The 22,382-nt window shown below is 39.1% G+C and overlaps 1 protein-coding gene across 9 annotated transcripts in view; it reads right to left on the bottom strand.

The window, feature by feature from the left end:
* IWS1 (interacts with SUPT6H, CTD assembly factor 1) overlaps nucleotides 1–22,382 on the bottom strand; it is a 47,159-nt gene that overhangs the window by 5,781 nt on the left and 18,996 nt on the right. For 4 of the 9 annotated variants that reach the window (XM_043576464.1, XM_043576467.1, XM_043576462.1 and 1 more), the window contains exons 6-14: nucleotides 17,399–17,496; nucleotides 16,651–16,801; nucleotides 16,014–16,096; nucleotides 14,568–14,697; nucleotides 13,581–13,698; nucleotides 11,821–11,932; nucleotides 11,212–11,268; nucleotides 7,857–7,968; nucleotides 2,310–3,275 (exon numbers count right to left, since the gene is read on the bottom strand). In XM_043576464.1, the coding sequence (XP_043432399.1) occupies nucleotides 3,144–3,275; nucleotides 7,857–7,968; nucleotides 11,212–11,268; nucleotides 11,821–11,932; nucleotides 13,581–13,698; nucleotides 14,568–14,697; nucleotides 16,014–16,096; nucleotides 16,651–16,801; nucleotides 17,399–17,496 (993 nt within the window). In that variant the 3' untranslated portion in view covers nucleotides 2,310–3,143. Of the gene's footprint in view, nucleotides 1–2,309; nucleotides 3,276–3,627; nucleotides 3,683–7,222; nucleotides 7,381–7,856; nucleotides 7,969–11,211; nucleotides 11,269–11,820; nucleotides 11,933–13,580; nucleotides 13,699–14,567; nucleotides 14,698–16,013; nucleotides 16,097–16,650; nucleotides 16,802–17,398; nucleotides 17,497–22,382 lie in introns of those variants that run through there. The other 5 variants (XM_043576469.1, XM_043576468.1, XM_043576465.1 and 2 more) reach the window with 4 other exon arrangements.

Here is a 22,382-nt window from a genome sequence, read left to right as displayed (position 1 = left end):
ACCTTGAGAACATTGTGCTAAGTGAACACACCAGTCAAAAAGGATAAATAATGTATGATTCCATTTATATAAGAGTCATAGTCAAAATCATAGACAAAGTAGAACAGTGATTGCCAGTGCTGGGCGGGGGGGGGGGGGGGGGGGTGGTTAAGGGAGAGAATGTGGAGTTACTATTCAATGGGTAGTTTCACTTTATTAACATGAAAAGATTTCTGGAGATGAAAGGAAGTGGTTATTGCAAACAAGAGTGAACAATGTCACTAACTGTACACTTAAGATGGTCCTTTAAGATGTCAGATTTTATGTGTATTTTACATATTTACAATTAACTTAGAATAATTATAATTAGTCAACAATTCTTTTAACTGTAAACAAAATGATTGTTTCACTCCATTCAAATGGTCAAAGTTACCACCACCAAACACTGGGACAAACTCAAGGTCCTGTGGAGAGAAATATGCTTAACTATTTGGGAAGCAAGAAGCAAGCTGTCAGCAAGTTACTCATATGTATAAATTAATGTTACAAATGTTCACAATTGGTTAAATATAGGTGAAGGGCATACTGGGAGTTTATTTTGCCAATCTTGCCACATAATGGTTAGCTGGAAATATTTCCAACATTAAAAAAAAAAAAGACACTGTTAGGCCAGGTTTGGCAATTTCTAAAATAACCCATTGACCAAGGCTTATTTACACAGAAACAATCTTCTTCCATATAAGACAAATTCCGCATCATTTTGAATTCCTCAGGCATGATTGTCACTTTACACCTGGCACCAACAGTTTTACCCTACATGGGAGAAACCATCAGGTAACTGGAGCTTACCCCATCAAATGGCAAAATGCTATATTGGTAAACTTTAAATCTTTTTTTTTTTTTTTTAGAAAGTATGACTCTGGGGCGCCTGGGTGGCGCAGTCGGTTGAGCGTCCGACTTCAGCCAGGTCACGATCTCGCGGTCCGGGAGTTCGAGCCCCGTGTCAGGCTCTGGGCTGATGGCTCAGAGCCTGGAGCCTGTTTCCAATTCTGTGTCTCCCTCTCTCTCTGCCCCTCCCCCGTTCATGCTCTGTCTCTCTCTGTCCCAAAAATAAATAAACGTTGAAAAAAAAAAATTTAGAAAGTATGACTCTTACCTTTCTTGTTTAGAATTTTTAATGACCAGGGTCATCAACATGGGCTTCAATAGGTGGCTGTGCTTTTTTTTTTGCTCTCACAAGTTTTTTTGAGGCCATTTATATGAAGCAAATGGATAGTGTAGAAAGCAATTGTTTCCATCTAGTGGTTAGCAAGCACGTAGTAATATCTTTACGTACCTGCCTTTTATAGCTCACTATTCCATCTGTGCTTCTAAGCTTGTTGAAAGCAAATGCAGAGATTCTGAGAGATTCTTCTGAGTAAAATGCATACACTGCATGTTATTTTGTCTGTTCAAAAGCTTTTATGGTGAGGTTTTCATGTTTTTTTTGAAAATCCAGGTTGTCAGAAACCCTATTCCAATTTGTATGAGTAGAATTTCTACAATTAAAATGAATTACTGGTGGGGCGCCTGGGTGGCTCAGTCGGTTAAGCGTCCAACTTCAGCTCAGGTCACGATCTCAGGGTTTGGGAGTTCGAGCCCACATTAGGCCCTGTGCTGATAGCTCAGAGCTGGAGCCTGCTTCGGATTCCGTGTCTCCCTCTCTCTCTGCCTCTCCCCCACTTGTGTTCTCTCTCTCAAAAATAAATAAAATGTAAAAAATAAAAAAGAATTACTGGTTCTTGGGTTTAGTCATTTTGACTAAAGATTCTTCATAATTAAATCTAGAGACTACTAAAGTAAGTTCAAAGTATCACAAAAACAAAATACAGCCACAAACTATAATTATCTATCCCAACTGCCCAACTGCCATCAGTAACTGGCACAGTAATTTTCAGTTATATCCACATTTCCTCTAACGGCAGTATTTCTCACCCTGTTTTTCATTATAGCACCCTTCCCAGGAGAAAACATCTATGTAAATTAATTAAAATCAAGTAATTAAAGTTTCCCTAACAAGACAAACAGTAAGAAATAAGATTTTGTTGGTATTTCCTTTCAACCCCAACTAGGGTACTGCGATTCAATTCTGACGCTAACCACTTGGGAGTTAGCACTGCACTCCCCAAGGTTTAAGGGCTCAGTCTTCCACAATACTGCCCCCATTTTGGATGCCAGCAGCAAGTGGGTCCATGCCCACTTTTAACTAACTGGTTACAAATCTGGGGGTTTCCATGAACCCCTCAGGTTCAAAAATTTGCTAAAATGACCACCAGAACTCAGGAAAGCACTATGTTTATGATCATTTTTATTACAAAGGAAGACCAACGAAATGAAGACACACAGGGCAAGTTCTGGGAGGAGACAGCTTACACACACTCTCCTTGTGGAATGAAGGCACATCACCATCTCAGCTCAGTGTGCTCACCCATCAGGAAGCCCCAGTGAGCTTCCGGGTCAAGAGTTCTTAACTGGGGTTTCACTACGCAGGCATGATCAATGACATCATTGGGCACGTGACTGGACTCAATCCCCTCACGCCAATCATGCATCAGGCCTGACCAAAAGTCTCAACCCTCAAATTACATGGTGGATCTTTCTGGTAACAGCCCCCACCCTAAAGCTATCTAGGGGCCTACCATGAGCCACCTCATTAGCGTCACAAAGACATTCCTACCACCCACACGGTTTAGAAGCTCCTTGTTAGGAACCCAAGATAGAGACCAGACAAATTCCTTAAATTCCTTATTATGCCACAGTCAGGTAGGCTGAACATGGACAGTTTACAAACCACTGTAATATTTAAGACTTTTTTCCCTCACCAAAAACCAATTTTCACCCCCCACTGAGAATGGATCCTCTAAGACAATGAAGAGACAGCCCCCCAAAACCAGAATGGAACTTTATTGTGTAAAGTTTATAGAAGTATGAGTAGTAGTCTTCTGTACAAAGTACACAACAAACAGTTTTAAATACAAGTGAGAGAAATGCAAGTCCTATGACATTTGATACAAGCAGAAGCATTTACAGAAACACTAAAAAAAAAAAAAATTTAAAATATCCTCTTCTTTCTCCAAAGAGTCCATTGCGCATTTCTTAGAGATGGGGACACATCCCAGGCAAGGTCACAATGGCATTTTATTGCCCTCGATGCTGATTTTCACTGCGTGTGCAGATCTGCTTTTTTTCCTGATATCTGTGAACTTTCTCATCTGTTTATCCAGTCGACTGATACCCTTCTTGGAGGTCCCCTGAAACTAAGAGTGGGGTAAAAATTAAAGAGCAAATTATTGAAATACACAAATCCAGTTTTGCCTTTCACCTCCATTTGTCTGAAAGTTAAAAAGGGCTCTTATCTCTGGAATAATCATAATCTGCTTTGGTGACCTCAGGAATAGAGCAAGCGTTAGCAATGTACACGTTAAACTCTCTCAATGAAGAGTAACAAACTGTGCCTTATTTTAAAATTTTGCCTCAGTCCATAGATATCTAGATGGAAGAGGGACGATTTAAACTATGATCCCCCCTGCAATTCCATCAAATTAGATTCTGACTGTATGCTTTTCCCTTTCAAAGGTCAGCATGGAGCTGACAGCTTGTCATATTCACCTTCAAACAGTGCCGGCATGAAGAATGACTGATCTTCTGAGGCAAGGAAAGTCACCTGAGAAAAAGCATGAAGCCTGATGAACGAGGTTAGAGGATGAGTAAAGCGAACCCGTCAGGCTGTGGAGCTCTTGTTTCAGACTTGAAGTGAATCTCTGCTTGGCCTCAGCAGGTTCTGTAGCCCTGGGCAAATCTGGCCCCTGGTCTGTACTTTCGGGACCGCCAGGAGAGGTAAATGAGGTAATACCGTCAAATACTAGCACACAGTCAGTGCTCAAAATAAGTATCAGCTGTTACCATCATTACCACTACTTTGGGATGGATCAGATTTATGATAAGTATACTGGATACAAGAAGAAAAATAAATTAAGCCTTGGATCCAAGGGGCTTACCACTTCTTGCATCTGTTCCTGCTAGCCTCTTAGTTTTAAGATTTGGTTTTGGTTATTTTTTTCATAATTTGAAACAACTACGCGTCTTGAAGAGATGCAGTCTCCAGAAATCGATACTGTTAGAAATGCTGAGAAGGTCTGCCACTTCTATCAAAGATCAGAGCCAATTCTTCTTGTTGACTAGTGTTACTGACAATTCTGATCTTTAAGAATGTTGAGTGGTTTATAAAGAGAGGAGTTTTTCTAATTCTTCTCCCCAGATGTTTACTACTGAATCATCTGTGCAGCTCAATTCTGAGACTGCTAAAAGAAGGGAGGGCCCAGAAGACACTCTGGGGGTGGGGCCAGTGTGGGGGTGTTCCTTTGAGCTGGGGAGCCCCCCAAGTCTCACTCCACCTCTAGACTCAGCGTGTACCTCACACAGGAGCTCCTGTCAGTCTTGAACAGGAGCCATGTAGATCATCCACCCTAGATTTTCTGAAACAATCCCACATCCAAATATTATTTTATATCAATTTAACACTTGGCACTAGGACACTGAGTTAGCATAAATATTCATTACCAGATGAGAAACAACTACGCTTCTCTCACGCTATCGAATCCCCAGATTTCCTAGACGGTCCTAGATATGTGACCTCCTTTCAGACAATGTGCCCTGATTCTTAGTAGTTAGTCCACATCAGAAGCCTTACCTGCTCAGATCTGTACCAATTACTCAACTCCCAGCAGCTGTACACACCAGCCAATACTGTCTCCCAGGACCCTGACAATCTGAGCCCTCTAGCCTCCTCAAATGGGACATACCCAGGTGACACGAATCCACTCCTACCTAGTCCTGTAACTTTTAAGACTTGTGGCTGGCAGATGCCTAGTTTCCCCAAGCCTGGAAACACACAGGATATAGTACCTAACATGCCAAATTCAGTGATCTCTCTCCTGATTCAACTCTGTACCACTTCCTTAGGACAGTAAAAGTGTATGCTGCACTGTTTTATCAGAGAAAAACCAAAAGCAGCTTAAAAGATCAGCAAGATAGGTTTGCTTTAAAAAATTATGGTACGACTGTATTTGGACACAATATTAAGTCACTGAAGAATGTTTACTCAAATGAATGTTTACCATGTTAAGTAAAACACAAATCCAACAAAGTATAAAATAACAATTTTGCATAAAATTTGAAAACAAAAATACCAAAGCACAAAACCAGCAATGTTTATGTACAATATAAAGAGAACAAAAAGGAAATAACCCAAAATGTTAATATTAAGGTGTGGTGGAATTACAACTGACAGTAATTTTATTTGTGCTTTCTGCATTTAAAAGGTTATAAAAAAACATACATTGCTTTTTGTCATTTTAGTGTTATCTTAAAAGCACTCCATGGAATAAATTAACATATAAACATACAATGTAGTATAGGTTACTGCATTATTTAGGAGTGAAAAATCAGAAACCACAGAGGAATAAATAAACAAATTATATATTCACATGATAGACTATTAGGCATCCATTATAAGTGATAAAACTATAAGGTGGTTTAACGAGGAGAAGTGACCAAAATTATATACAGAATAATTGTAATTATATGAAAGTATCAATAGAAAAAAAGGGCAAAAATGGTATCAAACTGCTTTTGAATTGTGGGCAATTTCCCTTTCTAATCTCAAATTTTTCTATAATTACAACCAGAAAAAAACCAACTTTGAAACATTATTGGAAATACATTTAACACATCAAACTGTTAATAGTGGGGACTCTGAGGAAGAGCAGGGTTTTGGGGATGGGTTATTCTATAGTCTTTTATATTCACTTACGTAATTTCAAAGATAAAAATGACATTTAAAACAACGAGCATTTCATTTGAAAGCCATTTACTCACTCCAATTTTCTTCTTGGAAAATACGTTTTCTAATAGTACTCTTCGTGTCTCTGTGGTTCGTGAAGGCCCTGAGTGAATCTGTAAGGATTCATCCTGAACTGGGGAAAAGGTATCAGGTGGTTTAAGGACAACATCCTAAAATGTAACATGAAACCACCAGCTTTCGGGATCATGCCGTATTTGTTTTCTGACAGAACTCTATCAGCCAGACTCAGGCCTAGGTAAATACTGGCACATTATGACCTGGGGGGTGTGGGATGAAGGAAAGGAATTCAGCTTAAGTTTCCCTCTCCTCCTGCTGGTCACTTCTCTCTTCCCGCCTCTCCGTCACATACTGGGAGAGGAGGGCACATGCCCTTCAAAACACTGACAGGCTTCCAAAGAAGAGTGGCCACTGAGACTCTGTATTATAACTTCTTTGCCAGATTGTGGTTCTCAATTCTCAAAAGTAAGTATATTGGGGAGGAAAAACTACCAGGGAGAGGGATAGAAAGAGGGAAAGACAGTGAAAACCAGGTAAAAGAAAGAGGGGTGGCTGAGGGAGAGAAGGGAGGTCAGGGGACGTTTTTATGGGTAAAAGTACAAAAAAGGGGAGGGAAGTTACGAAAAAGTTCTTGGCTCTGAAGCAGTAGTGCTCTTCTATCTTCCAGCTATTCTCAGTAAGAAAGAAAGGGTGTGCTTTGTTTTGACTGCAGCTGAACAGCAAAAACGAACGCGCACAGAGGTGAGTGTAGTCCGTGAAAAGAGCTGCCCAAGCAGGGGTCCCAGAGAAGTCACAAGAAGGCAACACACTCAGACTCTTCAGAGCACCCTGCCACAAGGCACCGCTGTTAACCTCAGAGCACAGCAGGGAGTGAGTCTGGCTGCAGGAACGGTCCCAACTCTTTCATTTCTGACCATCAACCAAATTTATCTCCTAAGTGTTCAGTGCAAGGCTTTATGCACTGGGCCCTCAAATGCACACAGACAATGTGGGAAAATGCCACCTCCCTTCCACTAAGAAGCTACATTCACATTCACATGCCTGTAATGCAGACCGCTATGATCCTGGACCCTAAAAAAGCATTTTCAATAAAAATGGGTAAGAGGAAGACCAAATGCTCATCAGGGACTTAATTATATATGAATTCCTGGGGTACCAATAAAGGAAGGGACTTCCATATCCATTTCTAAACATTCAGGACTTGAAAGTCACAAAGTGTTTGTTAAGTTCAGTAACTAAAAGTGGGCCAGGCCTTTTCTGGTTAAGAAAGCACACGCACACTTGTTTTCACTCTAGCTGCTGACAATTCAAGCCCATGCACAGAGCATGCTTCCTTGGGGATACCTCCCGGATACACTCTGGTAGGGCCAGGACTACAGGGGCATCCTGTTGCCTTCAATGCTGAACTTGACAGCACGGTGCACTTTGCTGAGTCGTTTCTGTTCTGCAAATCGCCTCTTATGCTTTTCCAATCGGCTTAGGCCCTTTTTAAGAATACCAGGCTAGAAAGAGTGGTTTGAATGGAGAATAAAAAGAGATTACTGAAGAGCAATGTAGATCACGGAGTAGTATTTACAATGATGACAGAGGAAGTATCTGCCCTAAATATTTCACAACAGAATTACTTAAAACAGCTGAAGAGAAAGGGCAGGGGGGTTGGGGGTGGGGGAAGACTACAGAAGCAGGGGAGTTGTTTCTCATGGCTCTAAAAAAATGACTGCATGAAAACACTCTAGGCTTCAAGATTCAGTTGAAACAAAGGGATTAATGAGAAGGAACTTCCTGGCTGGATAATGTTGCTTTAAGTCTGAAGTAAAGCTCACAAGCAATGAATGATCCGGCTAGCTAAGAGGCCAGAAAACAGCTCTCTTTAAATGAGATAAACCTAAGAGCTGTTAAGAGTTATTACACACGGAGTAAAAAGACAAAACAGTAACGTGCACTTGAGATCCAGGTTGCCATTTCCCTGCTTGCTTACCCTGGATGACTCCATTTCCACATTCCACTTAGGTCTGACAACGTAGTCCTTGTTTGAGGGCATGGGGACCCTCGCACGGGCACAGAATCCAGGATCTCCAGGTCTGAGAGCTCTGAGGACAGGAAGAAGAGCATGCTGTCATGCAGCACCCCCCACAGCTGGGCCCAGCTGATTTAACTGCACAGGTGCCTCAAACCTCTCTGCCTCCCCAGGTCACCCAAAGTGCCCTCTTTGCTGTCTTAAGCTGGCCTCGCTATCACTCACATTTACTCTAAGAATTCTTCCACTTCCCTCCCAAAGCTGAATTCCTCTGCATTTTCAGGATTCCTTCTAGCCTCTCCTCAGCTTCACAGTCAAGCCTCACTCCTTTCCAAGGTTGCTTCCCACACCAGAACCCTAAATTCCAATTCTCTAGTCCAGTGGAGCTCCTCATAGGTTCACTTGTCACGTGAAAACTCAAACAGCCAAAATGATCCCTCAAGATGGAGTATGCCTATAAAGCAGTTTACGTGGTTTTGTATATGCAATATAGTAATTTTTGTTTCTTGTCTTTAAAAGTTGAAATAATTATAGGTTTACATGTGGTTTAAGAAATAATACAGAAGGATCTAGTGTCTCTCCCAATGATAACAACATGCAAAACTATGCTACGAGAACACAACTGGGGCACCTGGGTGGCTCAGTTGGTTGGGCATCTGACTCTTGATCTTGGCCCAGGTCAAATCTCACAGGCATGAGATTGAGCCCTGCACTGACGGCACAGAGCCTGTTTGGGATTCTCTCCCCCTCTCCCTGCCCCTCTCTCACTTGCATGCTCTCTCAAAATAAATACTTAAAAAAAAAAAAAACCAACAACGACAAAAAAGAACATAATTAAGGTATTGATGTTGATACAGTCCACCAGTTTTTATTTACATTTTGCCATTTTTACTTACGCTTATTTGTATGTTAGTGTATTTACAATTTTATCACATGTGCAGGTTCATGTATTCACCACAAGGGACTGTCCTGGTGCCCTTTTATAAAAAAACATCCACCTCCCTACCCCATCTGCCCAGCCTCTAACCCCTGGTGACCACGAATCTACTCTTCATTTCTGTGATTTTTGCATTTCAACAATGTTATATAAATGGAATACACTATGTAATCTTTAGAAACTAGCTTCATCCACTAACATAACCCCTTGAGGACCCATCCAAGTTGTTACATCTGTCAATATTTTGTTCCTTTAAATGCTGGGTGGTATTCTATAGTATGGATGTACCACAGCTTAACCACTCACTTCCTGAAGGACATCTGGGTTGTTTCCAGTTTTGACTATTATGAATAAAGCTGTTTGCTCATCTACGGGTTTCTGTGCAAACACAAGTGTTCATTTCTCTGGGAAAATGCCCAGGAGTTTGTAAGTGCTGGGTCATACCGTGGCTGCATGTTTAACTTTATAAGAAACTGCCAAACTGTTTCCCAGAGTAGCTGTATCATTTTACCCACAGCAATGTATGAGTTGAGCTACTTTCTCAGCAGCCATGCCAGCATCTGATGGTGTGACGTACAGTTACTTTTTATGTACACATTTGAGACTAAATTAAGACTAGCATCCTTCAAAACTAAGGCCTATTTGTAAATGTCTGGGCATTCAAATCACTCAACTTTTAGGTAACCGTCCATCCCTAGGGGTAAATGGAGAATGGGTGTGGATAGGTTGGTGTGGGAGAGAAGGACAAAAAAACTCTAAATTGTTTCTATTCTCTTTTTTTTTTTTTTTTTTTTTTTCAACATTTATTTATTTTTGGGACAGAGAGAGACAGAGCATGAACGGGGGAGGGGCAGAGAGAGGGAGACACAGAATCGGAAGCAGGCTCCAGGCTCTGAGCCATCAGCCCAGAGCCTGACGCGGGGCTCAAACTCACGGACCGTGAGATCGTGACCTGGCTGAAGTCGGACGCTTAACCGACTGCGCCACCCAGGCGCCCCGTTTCTATTCTCTTGTACGGAGTTTAATCTGTTCTTTTTTTTTTTAATCTATTCTTAACATCAAGCTTCTACAATCTTCAAAAACATGAATAAATCAAGTGGCTAGCCAAAGAAAATTCTCATAACCTATTACCCCCTGAAGCTGGCATCTGTCCCATCATCAAACCTATCCCTAAACCAACAATGCCAGCACCCTCCAGCCCCTCTCGCTCTCCTCTTGCAATCTGGGTGCTGCCTCACTGCCAACACTCACTGTACAAGCCCCTCTGCAGCATCTGCCAACTTCCCATGCCCCTTGCCACTGCCCCTTTCTAGCATGGCCTCCTCCCTTCCCTAGGGTCCTCTCCAACATGCATGACAAGTGTACTCACTTGCCTTCACTGGCTACACCCCTTTCCAAAGTGGCACAGTTTATGGTTTATTTTCTACCCTATACTTTCTTGATTCAACGACCTTGTCTGTGGAGATGACGATCAAATCTATTATGTATCCAGCTCCAAATCCAAGTTTCAGACCCATGATATTTATAGGAATATCCATCCCATTAGGTATCTCACGTTAACTACACTCAATCCAGAACGCACCTACGTCCTCAAAATCTGTTCTTCCTCTCCGTTTGAACAAATGGTTATATCACTGTCTCAGTTACTTGCAGTAAAATTGTGGTTGGTGTCTTCAACTCTAGCCAAACTCCCCACCCACAGAGTCACAAACTCTTGGCAATTCTGTCCCTGCTAATAATAAGTCTTCTAACCTTCTGCTTCCCCAATACCACCTTAGTTGAACTCTTTCACTGCCTTCAGTTCCTCTGCCTTCCAACCCACCCTACACCACGATGCCGGCAGCATCAGCACTCCAAATCCAATCTGACAATTTCCCGTCTCTGCTCACTTTCTACAGAATCACAGAAGTAAAAATTCCTCACCTTCAAAATTTGGCCCACATCTACACTTCCAACCTTATCTTCCACCATCTCAGGCACCAGACTACTACCCAACCACTTCACTTTACTTGCCATCCCTTAAATGGGCCTTGCACAATAACCCCATATCTTCATGTAAGCTCTGCCCTTTGCCTATAATCCCTCTACAGACATTTTTATGAGCATGGACTATCTTTAATTCAATTTTGTATTCCCACAGCTTAACAGTCTAGCATGGAGCAAGCAGCAACAAAATCTTTACTGAATGAACTGTTTCTCAATCTTCTATCCTCCAGAGTACCAGTGTATTTGGGAATATTCAATAAATGCTAAACTGAAAATCATCCGCCACCAATGTGAACATAACATGGTCCCCTTTGTAATCTTTCTTAAAACAAAGCAGCAAGCAGAAGATTTTCTACATGACGTCTAAGAAGAAAATACAATAAGAAAACTTACTTTTCTTCTCCTGTCAGCACCTTTTCCAGGTCTCTTCGGGGTGTCTGGCCACCAGTGCTGTGAAAAAAGTAATCCATGAGATACCAGGAAGGTCAGAATCATTTAACAAAAGAACAGCAAAGCCAACTTTTAGACCACAGGTAGTTCCCTTACACCGGATCTGGGATTACTTCTAATCTTGTGGAAGTACTACTCTTTTTAATGATCATTTGTATACCAGGTTTCATCATGGGTAAGTAGTAATTGCCATTTTTGTCACTTATAACCCTGCCATCCTGGATGCGACTATATCCGGTTTGTTGATACAAAATGAACCAGTAACAATTTTTTTCTAAGAATTTGAAAATGGGCCTGAGAAAGGGAAAGGTTTTTTTGTACAAGCAACCTTTGAAACTGTGGCAGATGCCACATTCCACCAGATGGAACCAAAAAAGGAGGGAGTGTGGGCCTTCATGGTAGAGTACCACATTTAAACTAAAAGGGTGTGATCTACACAGACATATCAAGGTGACAGAAAAGACAAAATGCTATCATCTTGCAGGATTCTTATTGATCTTATTTACAAAACAACGGCATTACTGCAATAATATTTACTCTGCTTACTCATACCTGTTCATTCTCCGTCGTTGAGGCATTTGTTCTAGATCTCTCTGCTCTCTTTCTTCTCTTGTCATACCTTTGTAGTTTGAGGTAAGACCAAATATAGGCCGAGACCATTCATCTGTCACAAGGAAAAATCGATTGTTTAGACCACAAAACAGCATTTCTGCTACCATTCCCTGAAACAGTCACACCCCAGCGTGATGTAACATTCCAGGCATTTAGAATATTCTTTCCCTAAAGATACCATTGTTTCAAGATCATTTCAGGATATATGCAGCACATAATACCAGTATAATCACCAGCTTCAGCTGATTCAGAAAATTCAGGGTAAAAAAGTCATTCTATAACCACTACAGAGGTTTACAAAAAGTAACACCTGACTCGCTCTGATAGTCATCACTAGCAGTGCTGACATTTCATTGCCTAATTTCTAACAATTTACTGAAAATAGAAAATCTTCAAATTCTTCCACGTTCCTATTTTAACCAAAAACAAGTCAAATTGTCAAATGGTCTACATCTTCAAAAATTGCATTTTAATAGTGCAGTGTAGAATCTAGATTTCATGAAATCTAAGAAAGCTGCTACAGGGATGTGACCATGAAGAAAACTACTACATGCCCACTGTTTAGTCATTGAAAGTCCAGAAGTGCCAACTGACGTTTTTGTCCTCAACATAATGTTCCACTTAATACACTATCAAAACAAGCAGGAAACTTCACACACAGAAGATAGGTGTTATCAAGTAAGAAGGAAGCAGGGGGTCTCAGGGGGCCTATGTATCTTTATATACACAGACCCACCGACCCCACTACTGGATTCAGAATCACTGTTACAGTAAGTCATGGGTATCACTGGAAATACTCTGTTTCTCTAAGCAGAGGGCAAAATCAGAGTTGAGAACTAATGCATAAAAGTTCTCATACAATAGCGCACTACAAATTATTAACAAGATCAAAAATGTAACATTTCTCTGATTTATAACAAAAAATAAATTTCTCTCAAAAAGTTTTGATAATCTCAGAAGTTGAGGAGAAAAATAATTACTGTATTCACATAGAGGAGTAGTTATTTTTGATATACCCTTGAAGTTTAAAACATTCCTTTCCAACACAGAGCACAGAAAGAGTTAAGGAGAACGATGAAAACACACATGGTTTCATTCTTAAAACTGAAAGATTTCATAAATGATATGGTAACAGATTAGATGAATTTCATCCAGACTCCTGGATTTCTCTGGTATCATTAAATAGAACATGCAAAAGGCTTTGGAGACCATTATAAAAGTTAACAACAACAGCATTAGTGGCTAACATTTCTTGAGGACTTACTATGTGCTAAGCACCATGCTTTATATATATCCTCTCATGTAACTTTTACTTAAGTGAATACATAATTATTTTACAGAGGAGGAAACCAAGGCTTAGAGCTTAAATCACTTGCCTAAGGATATGCAGTAAGGATTTGAACCCAGGTATGACTGACTCTAGGGCCTGTACACTAACCCCTCTCTATACATGCTCTTGATCCAGGCTTAGACAACTTTTCACTTGCTATCTTTAATATCGACAGCATACTTAAATCTGCTGAGAAACATTTTAAGTCTAAGGGTTAAAAAAAAAACCTGGTACCTATAAGAAATCACCAAAAAATTTTCTATTCTACTTTATGAACTCATTTTAAATGAATCTTGACAAAAATATAGTTATATATACATGTCTTTCTGATATACACAAACACAACAAACAAAAAGCAAAATGTACATACTGATTAATTTCCCTGCCATATCCTTGTTGGACCTTGATTCCTTGGGGTGTTTATAGAGATACATCACTGCTCGTCCAATCCCACTATGCTTCAGGGTCTCCTGGCTCACACTAGGTAGCTGGGGAACATAAACACATACATATACATTAATCACTCAGAAGCTGGGAGTCCTGCCAATCTACTCTAGAGGACGTCCAAGGTCTGGTTCATTCACAACAGAGTAACAAAAAATCCATTTTCAGGATCTGCAGACATTGAACACAAAGATACTCTGTGTTCACATCAAAAGTTGAGAGTTCCGTATTATACTGAGTCAAAGTAAAACTTAATGTGAGAAAATGTATACTAACCACACTCAGAGGTTAGTAGTTTAAAACAAGAGTCAATACAGGCCTCTGAATCAGTCTGAACCCAAGCATAGCCATCTGCTAGTTATGTGACCTTGGACAAGTCATTTAACTTCTCCGAGTCTTAATTTCCTCATCTGTAGAATGAAGACAATACACCTACCTTGCAGGTTTGTCGTGAGGAATAAATGAACCAAAACATGTATGAACACCTGGCACAAAGGAAGTTCCTTGGGAATTCCTTCAGAAGTTAAGTAGCCTGCCCAAGGTGTCACAGCCACATAAAGGCAGCCCAGCTCAAGACTCACATGCAGTTTATCTGACTGAAGTTGGTGCCTGTTCTACTTCAAGTGCCTCCCCAGAACATGTCCACTACTGTATGATTACTCTCAGATAAACAACTGCAACTCCAAGATCTTTTTCTTTCAATTCTATAGTTACATGAAATTTTAAAAGGCCTTCCTTTTTATGCTCATTTTATTTGATATGTTCCTACTAAACACATATACATGAAACCCCTGTCCCGACAGACTATGTCAGAGAGAATGTATAAGAACATACGGTAAAACACAGAGGCTGTAATTATACAAACCACAACAGACAATTAGAGGAGCATACAGTCAAATTATCCGCCTCTAACCTCTTGTAGAATCTTCAACAGCTCCTCTCGAATCTTTAGTGCTGGCAAACTCCTATCCGGTAGAGGGGAGAGCCATTCTTTGATGGCAGACATCACACCGCTGTCAATAAATGTTTCTTTAAGGTCTTGCCTGCAGTAATTAAAAAAAAAAGTCAAGTCTATGAACCTTGGTTGCACTGTAGCTTTCTCTGGATTTTCTTATATGCTTAGTGAAATTTCCAAAACCTACTTTATTTATTTATTTATTTATTTATCTATCTATCTATCTATTTTTTTAATGTTTGTTTATTTTTGAGACAGAGAGAGACAGAGCATGAACAGGGGAGGGGCAGACAGAGAGGGAGACACAGAATCCGAAGCAGGCTCCAGGCTCTGAGCTGGCAGCACAGAGCCCAACGCGGGGCTCGAACTCACGGACCATGAGATCATGACCTGAGCCGAAGTCAGACACTTAACCAACTGAGCCACCCAGGCGCCCCCAAAAACTACTTTTCAAGTTACTCATATACATTATTTCATCCTATTTCAAAAGCAGTATGAAATGTAGTTCCTACTTTAAAAACAGATTTGAGAGGCAAAGATCATTTGTTAAAAACATCAATTATACAAGATAGGTTAATGTTGATATGAATGGTACAGACAGTAAGCTCCAATTATTACAACTGAAAAAAATAATAATAATGTTTAGAGATTCTCAAACTAGTTAGGTGATAGAGAACCCAGAACTGTGCTATTCTTTGCAGGACACCAAGGAGAATATTATTCTCTTAGCAGAAAAAAAAAATCCCAAAGAAATACAAATATTTAAATTCCATTTTATGTACAGAATCAATTACTCTATTGACATATTATGACAATATTACATATATGAAATCTGCAACAGAAAACTGCTTCTTGGGATTAAGGCAGCAATTTTCTAGTGGAAAGTTCTAGCCTATGCTGTTGGCTATGGTTAGGTTCAAGGAGAAAACAAAGTGAGTCAGGAATATGAGTACACCAATGGAACAGCCTCATGACAAGGATCTACCATAAAAAGGTCCTTATTCCAGAAGGACCAGTGACATACTTCATGATAATAACTGGTCATATAAGACTCTACAATATATGTTTCAAGTAGTCCCTCAGAATCTGCTCTGCTCTCCGCCACACCGGTAAAGGAGATGCAACTTTACCAGACTCAAGATAAGACGGTCTATAAAGAATGAAGGCAGTAGTTTATGTGCTTTTCTTTCCTTAGCATCAGTTTGCCATTTTTCTGTTTGTATCAGGGAGCAAAGGTTAAAGATCTGTGAGGAAGTAACATGATTCAGGAGATTCTATTCATTACTATTTTTCTGTGAATTGATAGAAGACTGTCATTCTTTAACATCTCTAGAACACTGGTACATAGTTTGAATATTATTCCATTAAAAGGAAAAAAATTTTTCAAGAAAACACTATACTTACTTCTTAAGGTGCATGACCACAGTCGGCAATAATGTTAATTTTTTCAGTGCTGGCTTTTTTTGATTGTTCAACTGTCTGTCTTCCTATCCAGGAAGAAAAAGATTTTTCAAACAGCAGTATTTATTGGCTTCACCCCTAGCATAGAGCCCAAGGCAGGGCTTGAATTCATGACCCTGAGATCAAGACCTGAGCTGAGATCAAGAGCTGGATGCTTTACCTGACTGAGCCACCCAGGTGCCCCCTAAACTTTAAAATAAGGCAGCAATCTCACGAGGTAACAATTTTTTCTACAAGAAAGGATAATACGCTTTTTTGTAGAACCCCAAATTCTGTCAAACCTACAAAACTATCAGAGTAATTAGCCTGACCAATTACAAATTTAGGGGAACAATGTTACTGTTCTTGTTTACTTGGATGCTTTCTCCTATTTGAATTACAGAAAATTTCAAATTCTACCAACATGGAAAACAAGATAATATACTCCTATCAATACATTTATTTCAACAATTGAACACCCATGTTCAGTCTTATTTCAGCTACACGATCGCCAGCTACTTTTTCTTTCCCTTCCCTGAAAAGGCCACACAACAAATCAAGCGAGGAAAGGCAAGAGGGGGCTGGCAGGGGTCCATCTCACCTCGGCAGCTTCATTCATCTTGACGATCATGGCACTCACTACATCATCGGCGTCACTGATGAAAGTACCGCCATCACGATTCCGTCTGCGCTTGCCGCTCATGCTCTTCTTCCGCTGCAACATCATCTCGAAATCCGACAGAAAGTCCATACTAAGCAGCAACACAAAATCAAGTGAAATACAAACCCCCTTTATACATATTTCCTTTTGTCACAGTTAATAACCACCAACTTTCTTAATTCTAACTCCATGAAATGCTGCTTTCTTCTAAAGCGCAAGTACTTATTAGAATTTGGCACCTTTCAAGATACCAGACTTCTCTGAACACAGATTCCAACCGTCTCACAAAAGTATGTGAAATTCAATCGACTAATATTTTGTAGCTAAAACTTTACCTTATTGCCCCTGGGATCCCAAAGTCAGCTTTTCTCTCAAAAAAAAAAAAAAAAAAAAAATGTATTCTAATTATTAGGTTATTTTTCAGTAAGTCAAGAGCTTACTTGGTGAAGGTGACACCATATAACCCCACAAATCAAGACAGCTGAGCACAGGGCAAATGAAAAAAATAACAAAAGTAAACAGATTTTCAGACAGCACTGTATATAGATAAGTAAAAGAAAAATGGAACAGGTTCTTTCCTACACTTAATAAGGAACCAAAATAAGAAAAAACAAAGTTTGATAGGTTCTAACCTTCATTTTTTAAGTTCTCTTTAACAAATTAAAAAAATAAAATAAAACAAACTTACTGTTTTCCTCTCTTTATGTTATCATCAGAATCTGAATCTTCTGCTTCTTTTACCTGGGTTTCACTTTTTTCCTCTTCCAAATCTTCTTGGTTAAAACCCTAAAGGCCAGGTAAATTTGCCAGGGTTATCACAACTTTCTTACAGATTTTCTTCTGTATAACTGCTCTTAAATGTTTTGCCTTTTTTTTTTTTTTTAATGTTTTGCCTTTTTAAAGTAATACATTCACAAAGAACAAAAACAGGTATCAAAAAGCATATAGCAAAAAAACTGACTCCCATGTTAGATGGTAGTGTTACTAGTTTTCTTAGGTCTCCTTCCAGAAATAGGCTAAGCCTACACTGATATACCTATTTGTACACATATGTATTTACTATCTCCTTTTATTATATAAATGGCAGCATACTCTACACACTGGGTACAGTAAAATGTTCTGCACTTTCCACATTTAACAACACAATCTGGAGACCAATTCATATTGGCATAAAGTATTCTCATTTTTAAGGCTTTACACTATTTCACCCTATGACTGCAACTATAATTTGTTTATACGTTTTGCCACTGACATTTAGGTATATGTATTTGAAATTTTGTGAAATACCAAACTTTCCACAGAAGTTACACTAATTAACTCTCCTTCCAGCAAAGCATAAATACACCTGTTTCCCCAGCTTCTCACTACTACAGGTTATCAAATATTAATAGGTGCCAATATCTGGACTGAAAACTAAAAGGCATCTTTCTTTGCATGACTAAGGGTGAGCCTTTTTTTTTTCATGTTTAAAAGCCATTTGTAATTCTTTCTCCACGGAACTCCCAATAGCCTATGTCCATTTCCTGTTGGAGTTTTGTCTTATTGGTATGGAAAGGCTCTTTAAAAATTAGGGAAATTAGCACCTGGGTGGCTCAGTCCGTTAACCATCTGACTTAGCTCAGATTATGATCTCACGGTTTGTGAGTTTGAGCCCCAGGTTGGGCTTGGTGCTGATAGCGCAGAGCTGGAGCCTGCTTCAAAATCTCTGTGTCCTTCTCTCTCTCTCTCTCTCTCTCTCTCTCCACCTTCCCCACTTGTGCTCTGTCTTTGTCTCTCTCTCAAAAATAAATAAACATTTAAAAAAATAAAATAAAAATTATGGAAATTAGCCCTCTGTAAATGACAGGGACAGCACAATCCTCACATTTGTAGTTTTGTTTTGTTTATGGTAATGTTTTCCAGGCATAATATTTTATTTTATTTTACGGTCAGTCTTTTCTTTATAGCTTCTAACTTTCACGTCATACTTAGAAAGACCTTTCCAATGGTTCACCTAGTATGCTGTTTTTCTCACTGAACTCAACCTATAACCAAACTGATCGTTAACTCTCCAAACTAGAGAAGCACATCTTATTCTTGTAAAATGCTGCCTAACTGAGTATGAGCTCCACAAGAGCAATGTCCACGCAATCTGGCATACAGGTTCCCAAATATTTGTTGAATGAATTCTTCCTATTTTCCTTAGCTTCACTCTGCTATCCTGCTACCATCTTAGACTCTAAATTCATCTAGTTTCACTCTCTTACTTTAGTAATTAATGATGTTTCAATGCAAGACCTGTTTAACAAACATGTCTTTTTTCTTTAAATTTTTTTTTTTTTTTTGAGCGAGAGACTGCGAGTAGAGGAGAGGGGTAGTGGGAGAGAGAGAGAATCTTTTAAGCAGGTTCCATGCTCAGCACGGAGCCTAATGTAGGGCTCGATCCCATGACCCTAGGATCATGATCCAAGCTGAAATCCAGAGTCATATGCTCAACCAACTGAGCCACCCAGGCAGCCTGACAAGGACATCTTAAATTTCTGGGTGGCAAGGATATTTTGTTTCATTTTGTAATGAAGTTCCAATTTCACTGCTTTGTACTCAGAAAACATTGGCTATACTTTGTAATTTTCGCAAAAGCTTGGTTTAAAATTTATATGGGAATGGGAAAAAGTAAAAGCCAAGGCAATCTTGAGGAATAACAAGCTTAGAGGACATATACAACCAAATATCAGCAGTTCTATATTAACAGTACAAGGATAAAGAGACCAAGAAAACAGAGAAGATACTGCTGAGACAGACTGGAAATCATAGACACTACATGTAATGACAAAGATAGCACTACAGAGGAGCAGGAAAGGATGATCTGGGTCAACTGGATATTCCAAATGGGGTGGGGGGGGGGATATACCTTGACTTTTTTCTTTTTTAAAACATTTTATTTATTTATTTATTTATTTATTTATTTATTAAAAAAAATTTTTTTAACGTTTATTTATTATTGAGAGATAGACACACAGCATGAGTAGGAGAGGGGTAGAGAGAGGGGGAAACACAGAATCTGAAGTAGGCTCCAAGCTCTGAGCTGTCAGCACAGAGCCCAACACGGGGCTCAAACTCACAAACTGCGAGATCATGACCCAAGCCGAAGTCAATCACTTAACCAACTGAGCCACCCAGGCGCCCCTAAAACATTTTATTTTTAAGTAATCTCTATATCCAACATGGGGCTCAAACTTACGACCCCGAGATTAAGAGTCGCATGCTCCACAGACTGAGCCAGCCAGGGACCCCTTGACTTCTATCTCATACACACCCATTATCCATTACAGGTGAATTGTACAACTAAATGTGAAAGGTTAAAACAAGCTTCTAGAGAATAATTGAAAGAGAATATCTTTACGACCTTAGGGATAAGCAAAAATTTCTTGGAATTCAAAAAGTTTCACCATAAAGGAAAAGACATGCAAAGTTGATTTATATTAAAATTAAAAACTTGTTCATCAAAAGACTCCATTAAGGATGTGAAAAGGCAAGACAAAGAATAGGAAATAATTTTAACTTTTACAATCATCAATCTTTTATATTTGTATTCATATCCAGATTACATAAAAAGACACTCTTCTGTGGCTTTTTGGTCTGCTTGTTCTATTGGCTACATTCCACTCAGAAAACAGATTTGTGTATTTCTCTTTGCAGCTGTCAACTTTTGTTGTGTATATACATTTCAGCTGTCGTAGTATATATACACAATTTTAAAAACTTTTTATTATGAAGTGACCCTCTTTATCTCAAATGTTTTTCTGCCTTGATCAAGGTCTGTCTCTCTGATATCCATATCCTGTGCCAGTTTTCTTCTGATTAGTGTTCATAGAGTATCTTTTTCCATTCTTTTATTTTCAACTTTTATCTTCTGTTTCATATGAATCTTGAAATGAGTATATAGCTATTTTGTAAAATCCAGTCTGACCATCTCTGTGCTTTAATTGGAGCACTTGATACATTTCAACTGAATATAATCAGAGATGTTATCAAAGCTTAAATCTGCTACCTTTACCATATACTACTTTCCAATCGTCCCCTGTTCTATACCTCTTTTTTTTTTTCTCTTGCCTTCTTTTGGATTAGCTTTTACTATTCCATCTTTTCCTCCTTAGGTTGGAGGCTACACATTCTATTAGTCGTCTTAGTGGTTGCTTCAGGGATTACAATGCAAAGTCTACTGACATCCTTTTACATATCTGTAAAGACCATGTCCATTCGCAATTTGTTACTGCTGTCACACGTTTGAAATTTTATACATATTTTAATCTACACTAGACAGAACTTTTTTTTGTAGCATCAATACTCATTTAGATTTACCCACATACTTTTGTTGCTTTTTTCCTCCCTGAGTCCTTGACCTTCCACCTGAGATTTTCTGCCTTTCATATCTCCTTCCATTGGTATCCTGGTAAGATGAACTAGGAGGGAATCTTCATTCCTGACAAATATTTTTGCTGACTATAACAGAACACTGAGTTTGAAATTATTGGATTCTACTGTTTCTACTAAGAAGTCAGCTGTTACAGTCTAATCTTTGCCTCTCTGAATGTAATATTTTCCCCCTCTGGCTACTTTTAATATTTCCCAGTCTTTTTTGGTTTCTTGCAATTCTACTATGATGTATTTAGGTGTAGGTTTCATCATATCATTGCATTTATCCTGCTCATAATTTGTACTTCTAGAATCTCTAGCTTTATGTATCATTTCCTTTACTGCTTCTGCCACATATATTTTTTTCCTCTCCTAAGATTCAACCTATGTTAAACCTTCTCATGTATAATTTACATTTTATTCTTTTACATATCTTAATTCTTCATTCTAAATAGCTCCTTCTAACCTATCATCCATCAGTTCACTCCTTTTCGAATAAATCTAATCTGTTGTTAAACTCATCCATGGAATTAATTTCAGTTACTGTAATTTTACAGTTTCAGAATTTCTACTCAGTTCTCATTGTTTGCTCTGACAAAATTTCTTACCTTTTACCTCCCTGAAGAGCTTTTTTTTAAGGCAACATCTAAAATTCTTATTATCTAGAGCCTCAAGGTCTATTTCTATTGTCTGATGTCACCATTGTTTCTTTTTAAGTTATTGACAATTAGGTACCACATTGCATATCTGATAAACTACAGAAACAATGAGGCCTGTGATGATGCTACCTTTGTCCTGAAGGGATTTGTTTACATATGTCAGGTGCCTGAGAGCAGTAGGCAAGAGTTAAGAGCAAGAGGTTTTCAAGGGTCTCCTAATCTCAGCAGGCTCTGACCTCCAAAAACTGTCTCTTGAGCCCAGAAACTGTCAAAAATATGACCAACCTCGGGGCACCTGGGTGGCTCAGTTGGTTAAACATCCAACTTCGGCTCAGATCATGATTTCACGATTCGTGAGTTTGAGGACCACAATGGGCTCTTTGCTGACAGTTCAGAGCCTGGAGCCTGCTTCAGATTCTGTGTCTCCTCCTCTCTCTGCCCTTTCCCACTTTCCTTCTCTCAAATATAAACAAACATTAAAAAAAAATTCTTTTTAAAATATGACTAGCCTCTCAGCATGAACAGGCAAACATCCCAGAAAAAGCATTTTAAATGCTGAGCTTATCTCTTTTTTAACTGTTGATTTTTAAAATTATTTTTTGTTATTTTTTTATTCTC

Source organism: Prionailurus bengalensis, chromosome C1, assembly GCF_016509475.1.
Source record: "Prionailurus bengalensis isolate Pbe53 chromosome C1, Fcat_Pben_1.1_paternal_pri, whole genome shotgun sequence".
NCBI lineage: Eukaryota > Metazoa > Chordata > Mammalia > Carnivora > Felidae > Prionailurus > Prionailurus bengalensis.
Note: the sequence above shows the minus strand (reverse complement) of the source record. Positions and strands in the feature narration are given on the sequence as shown.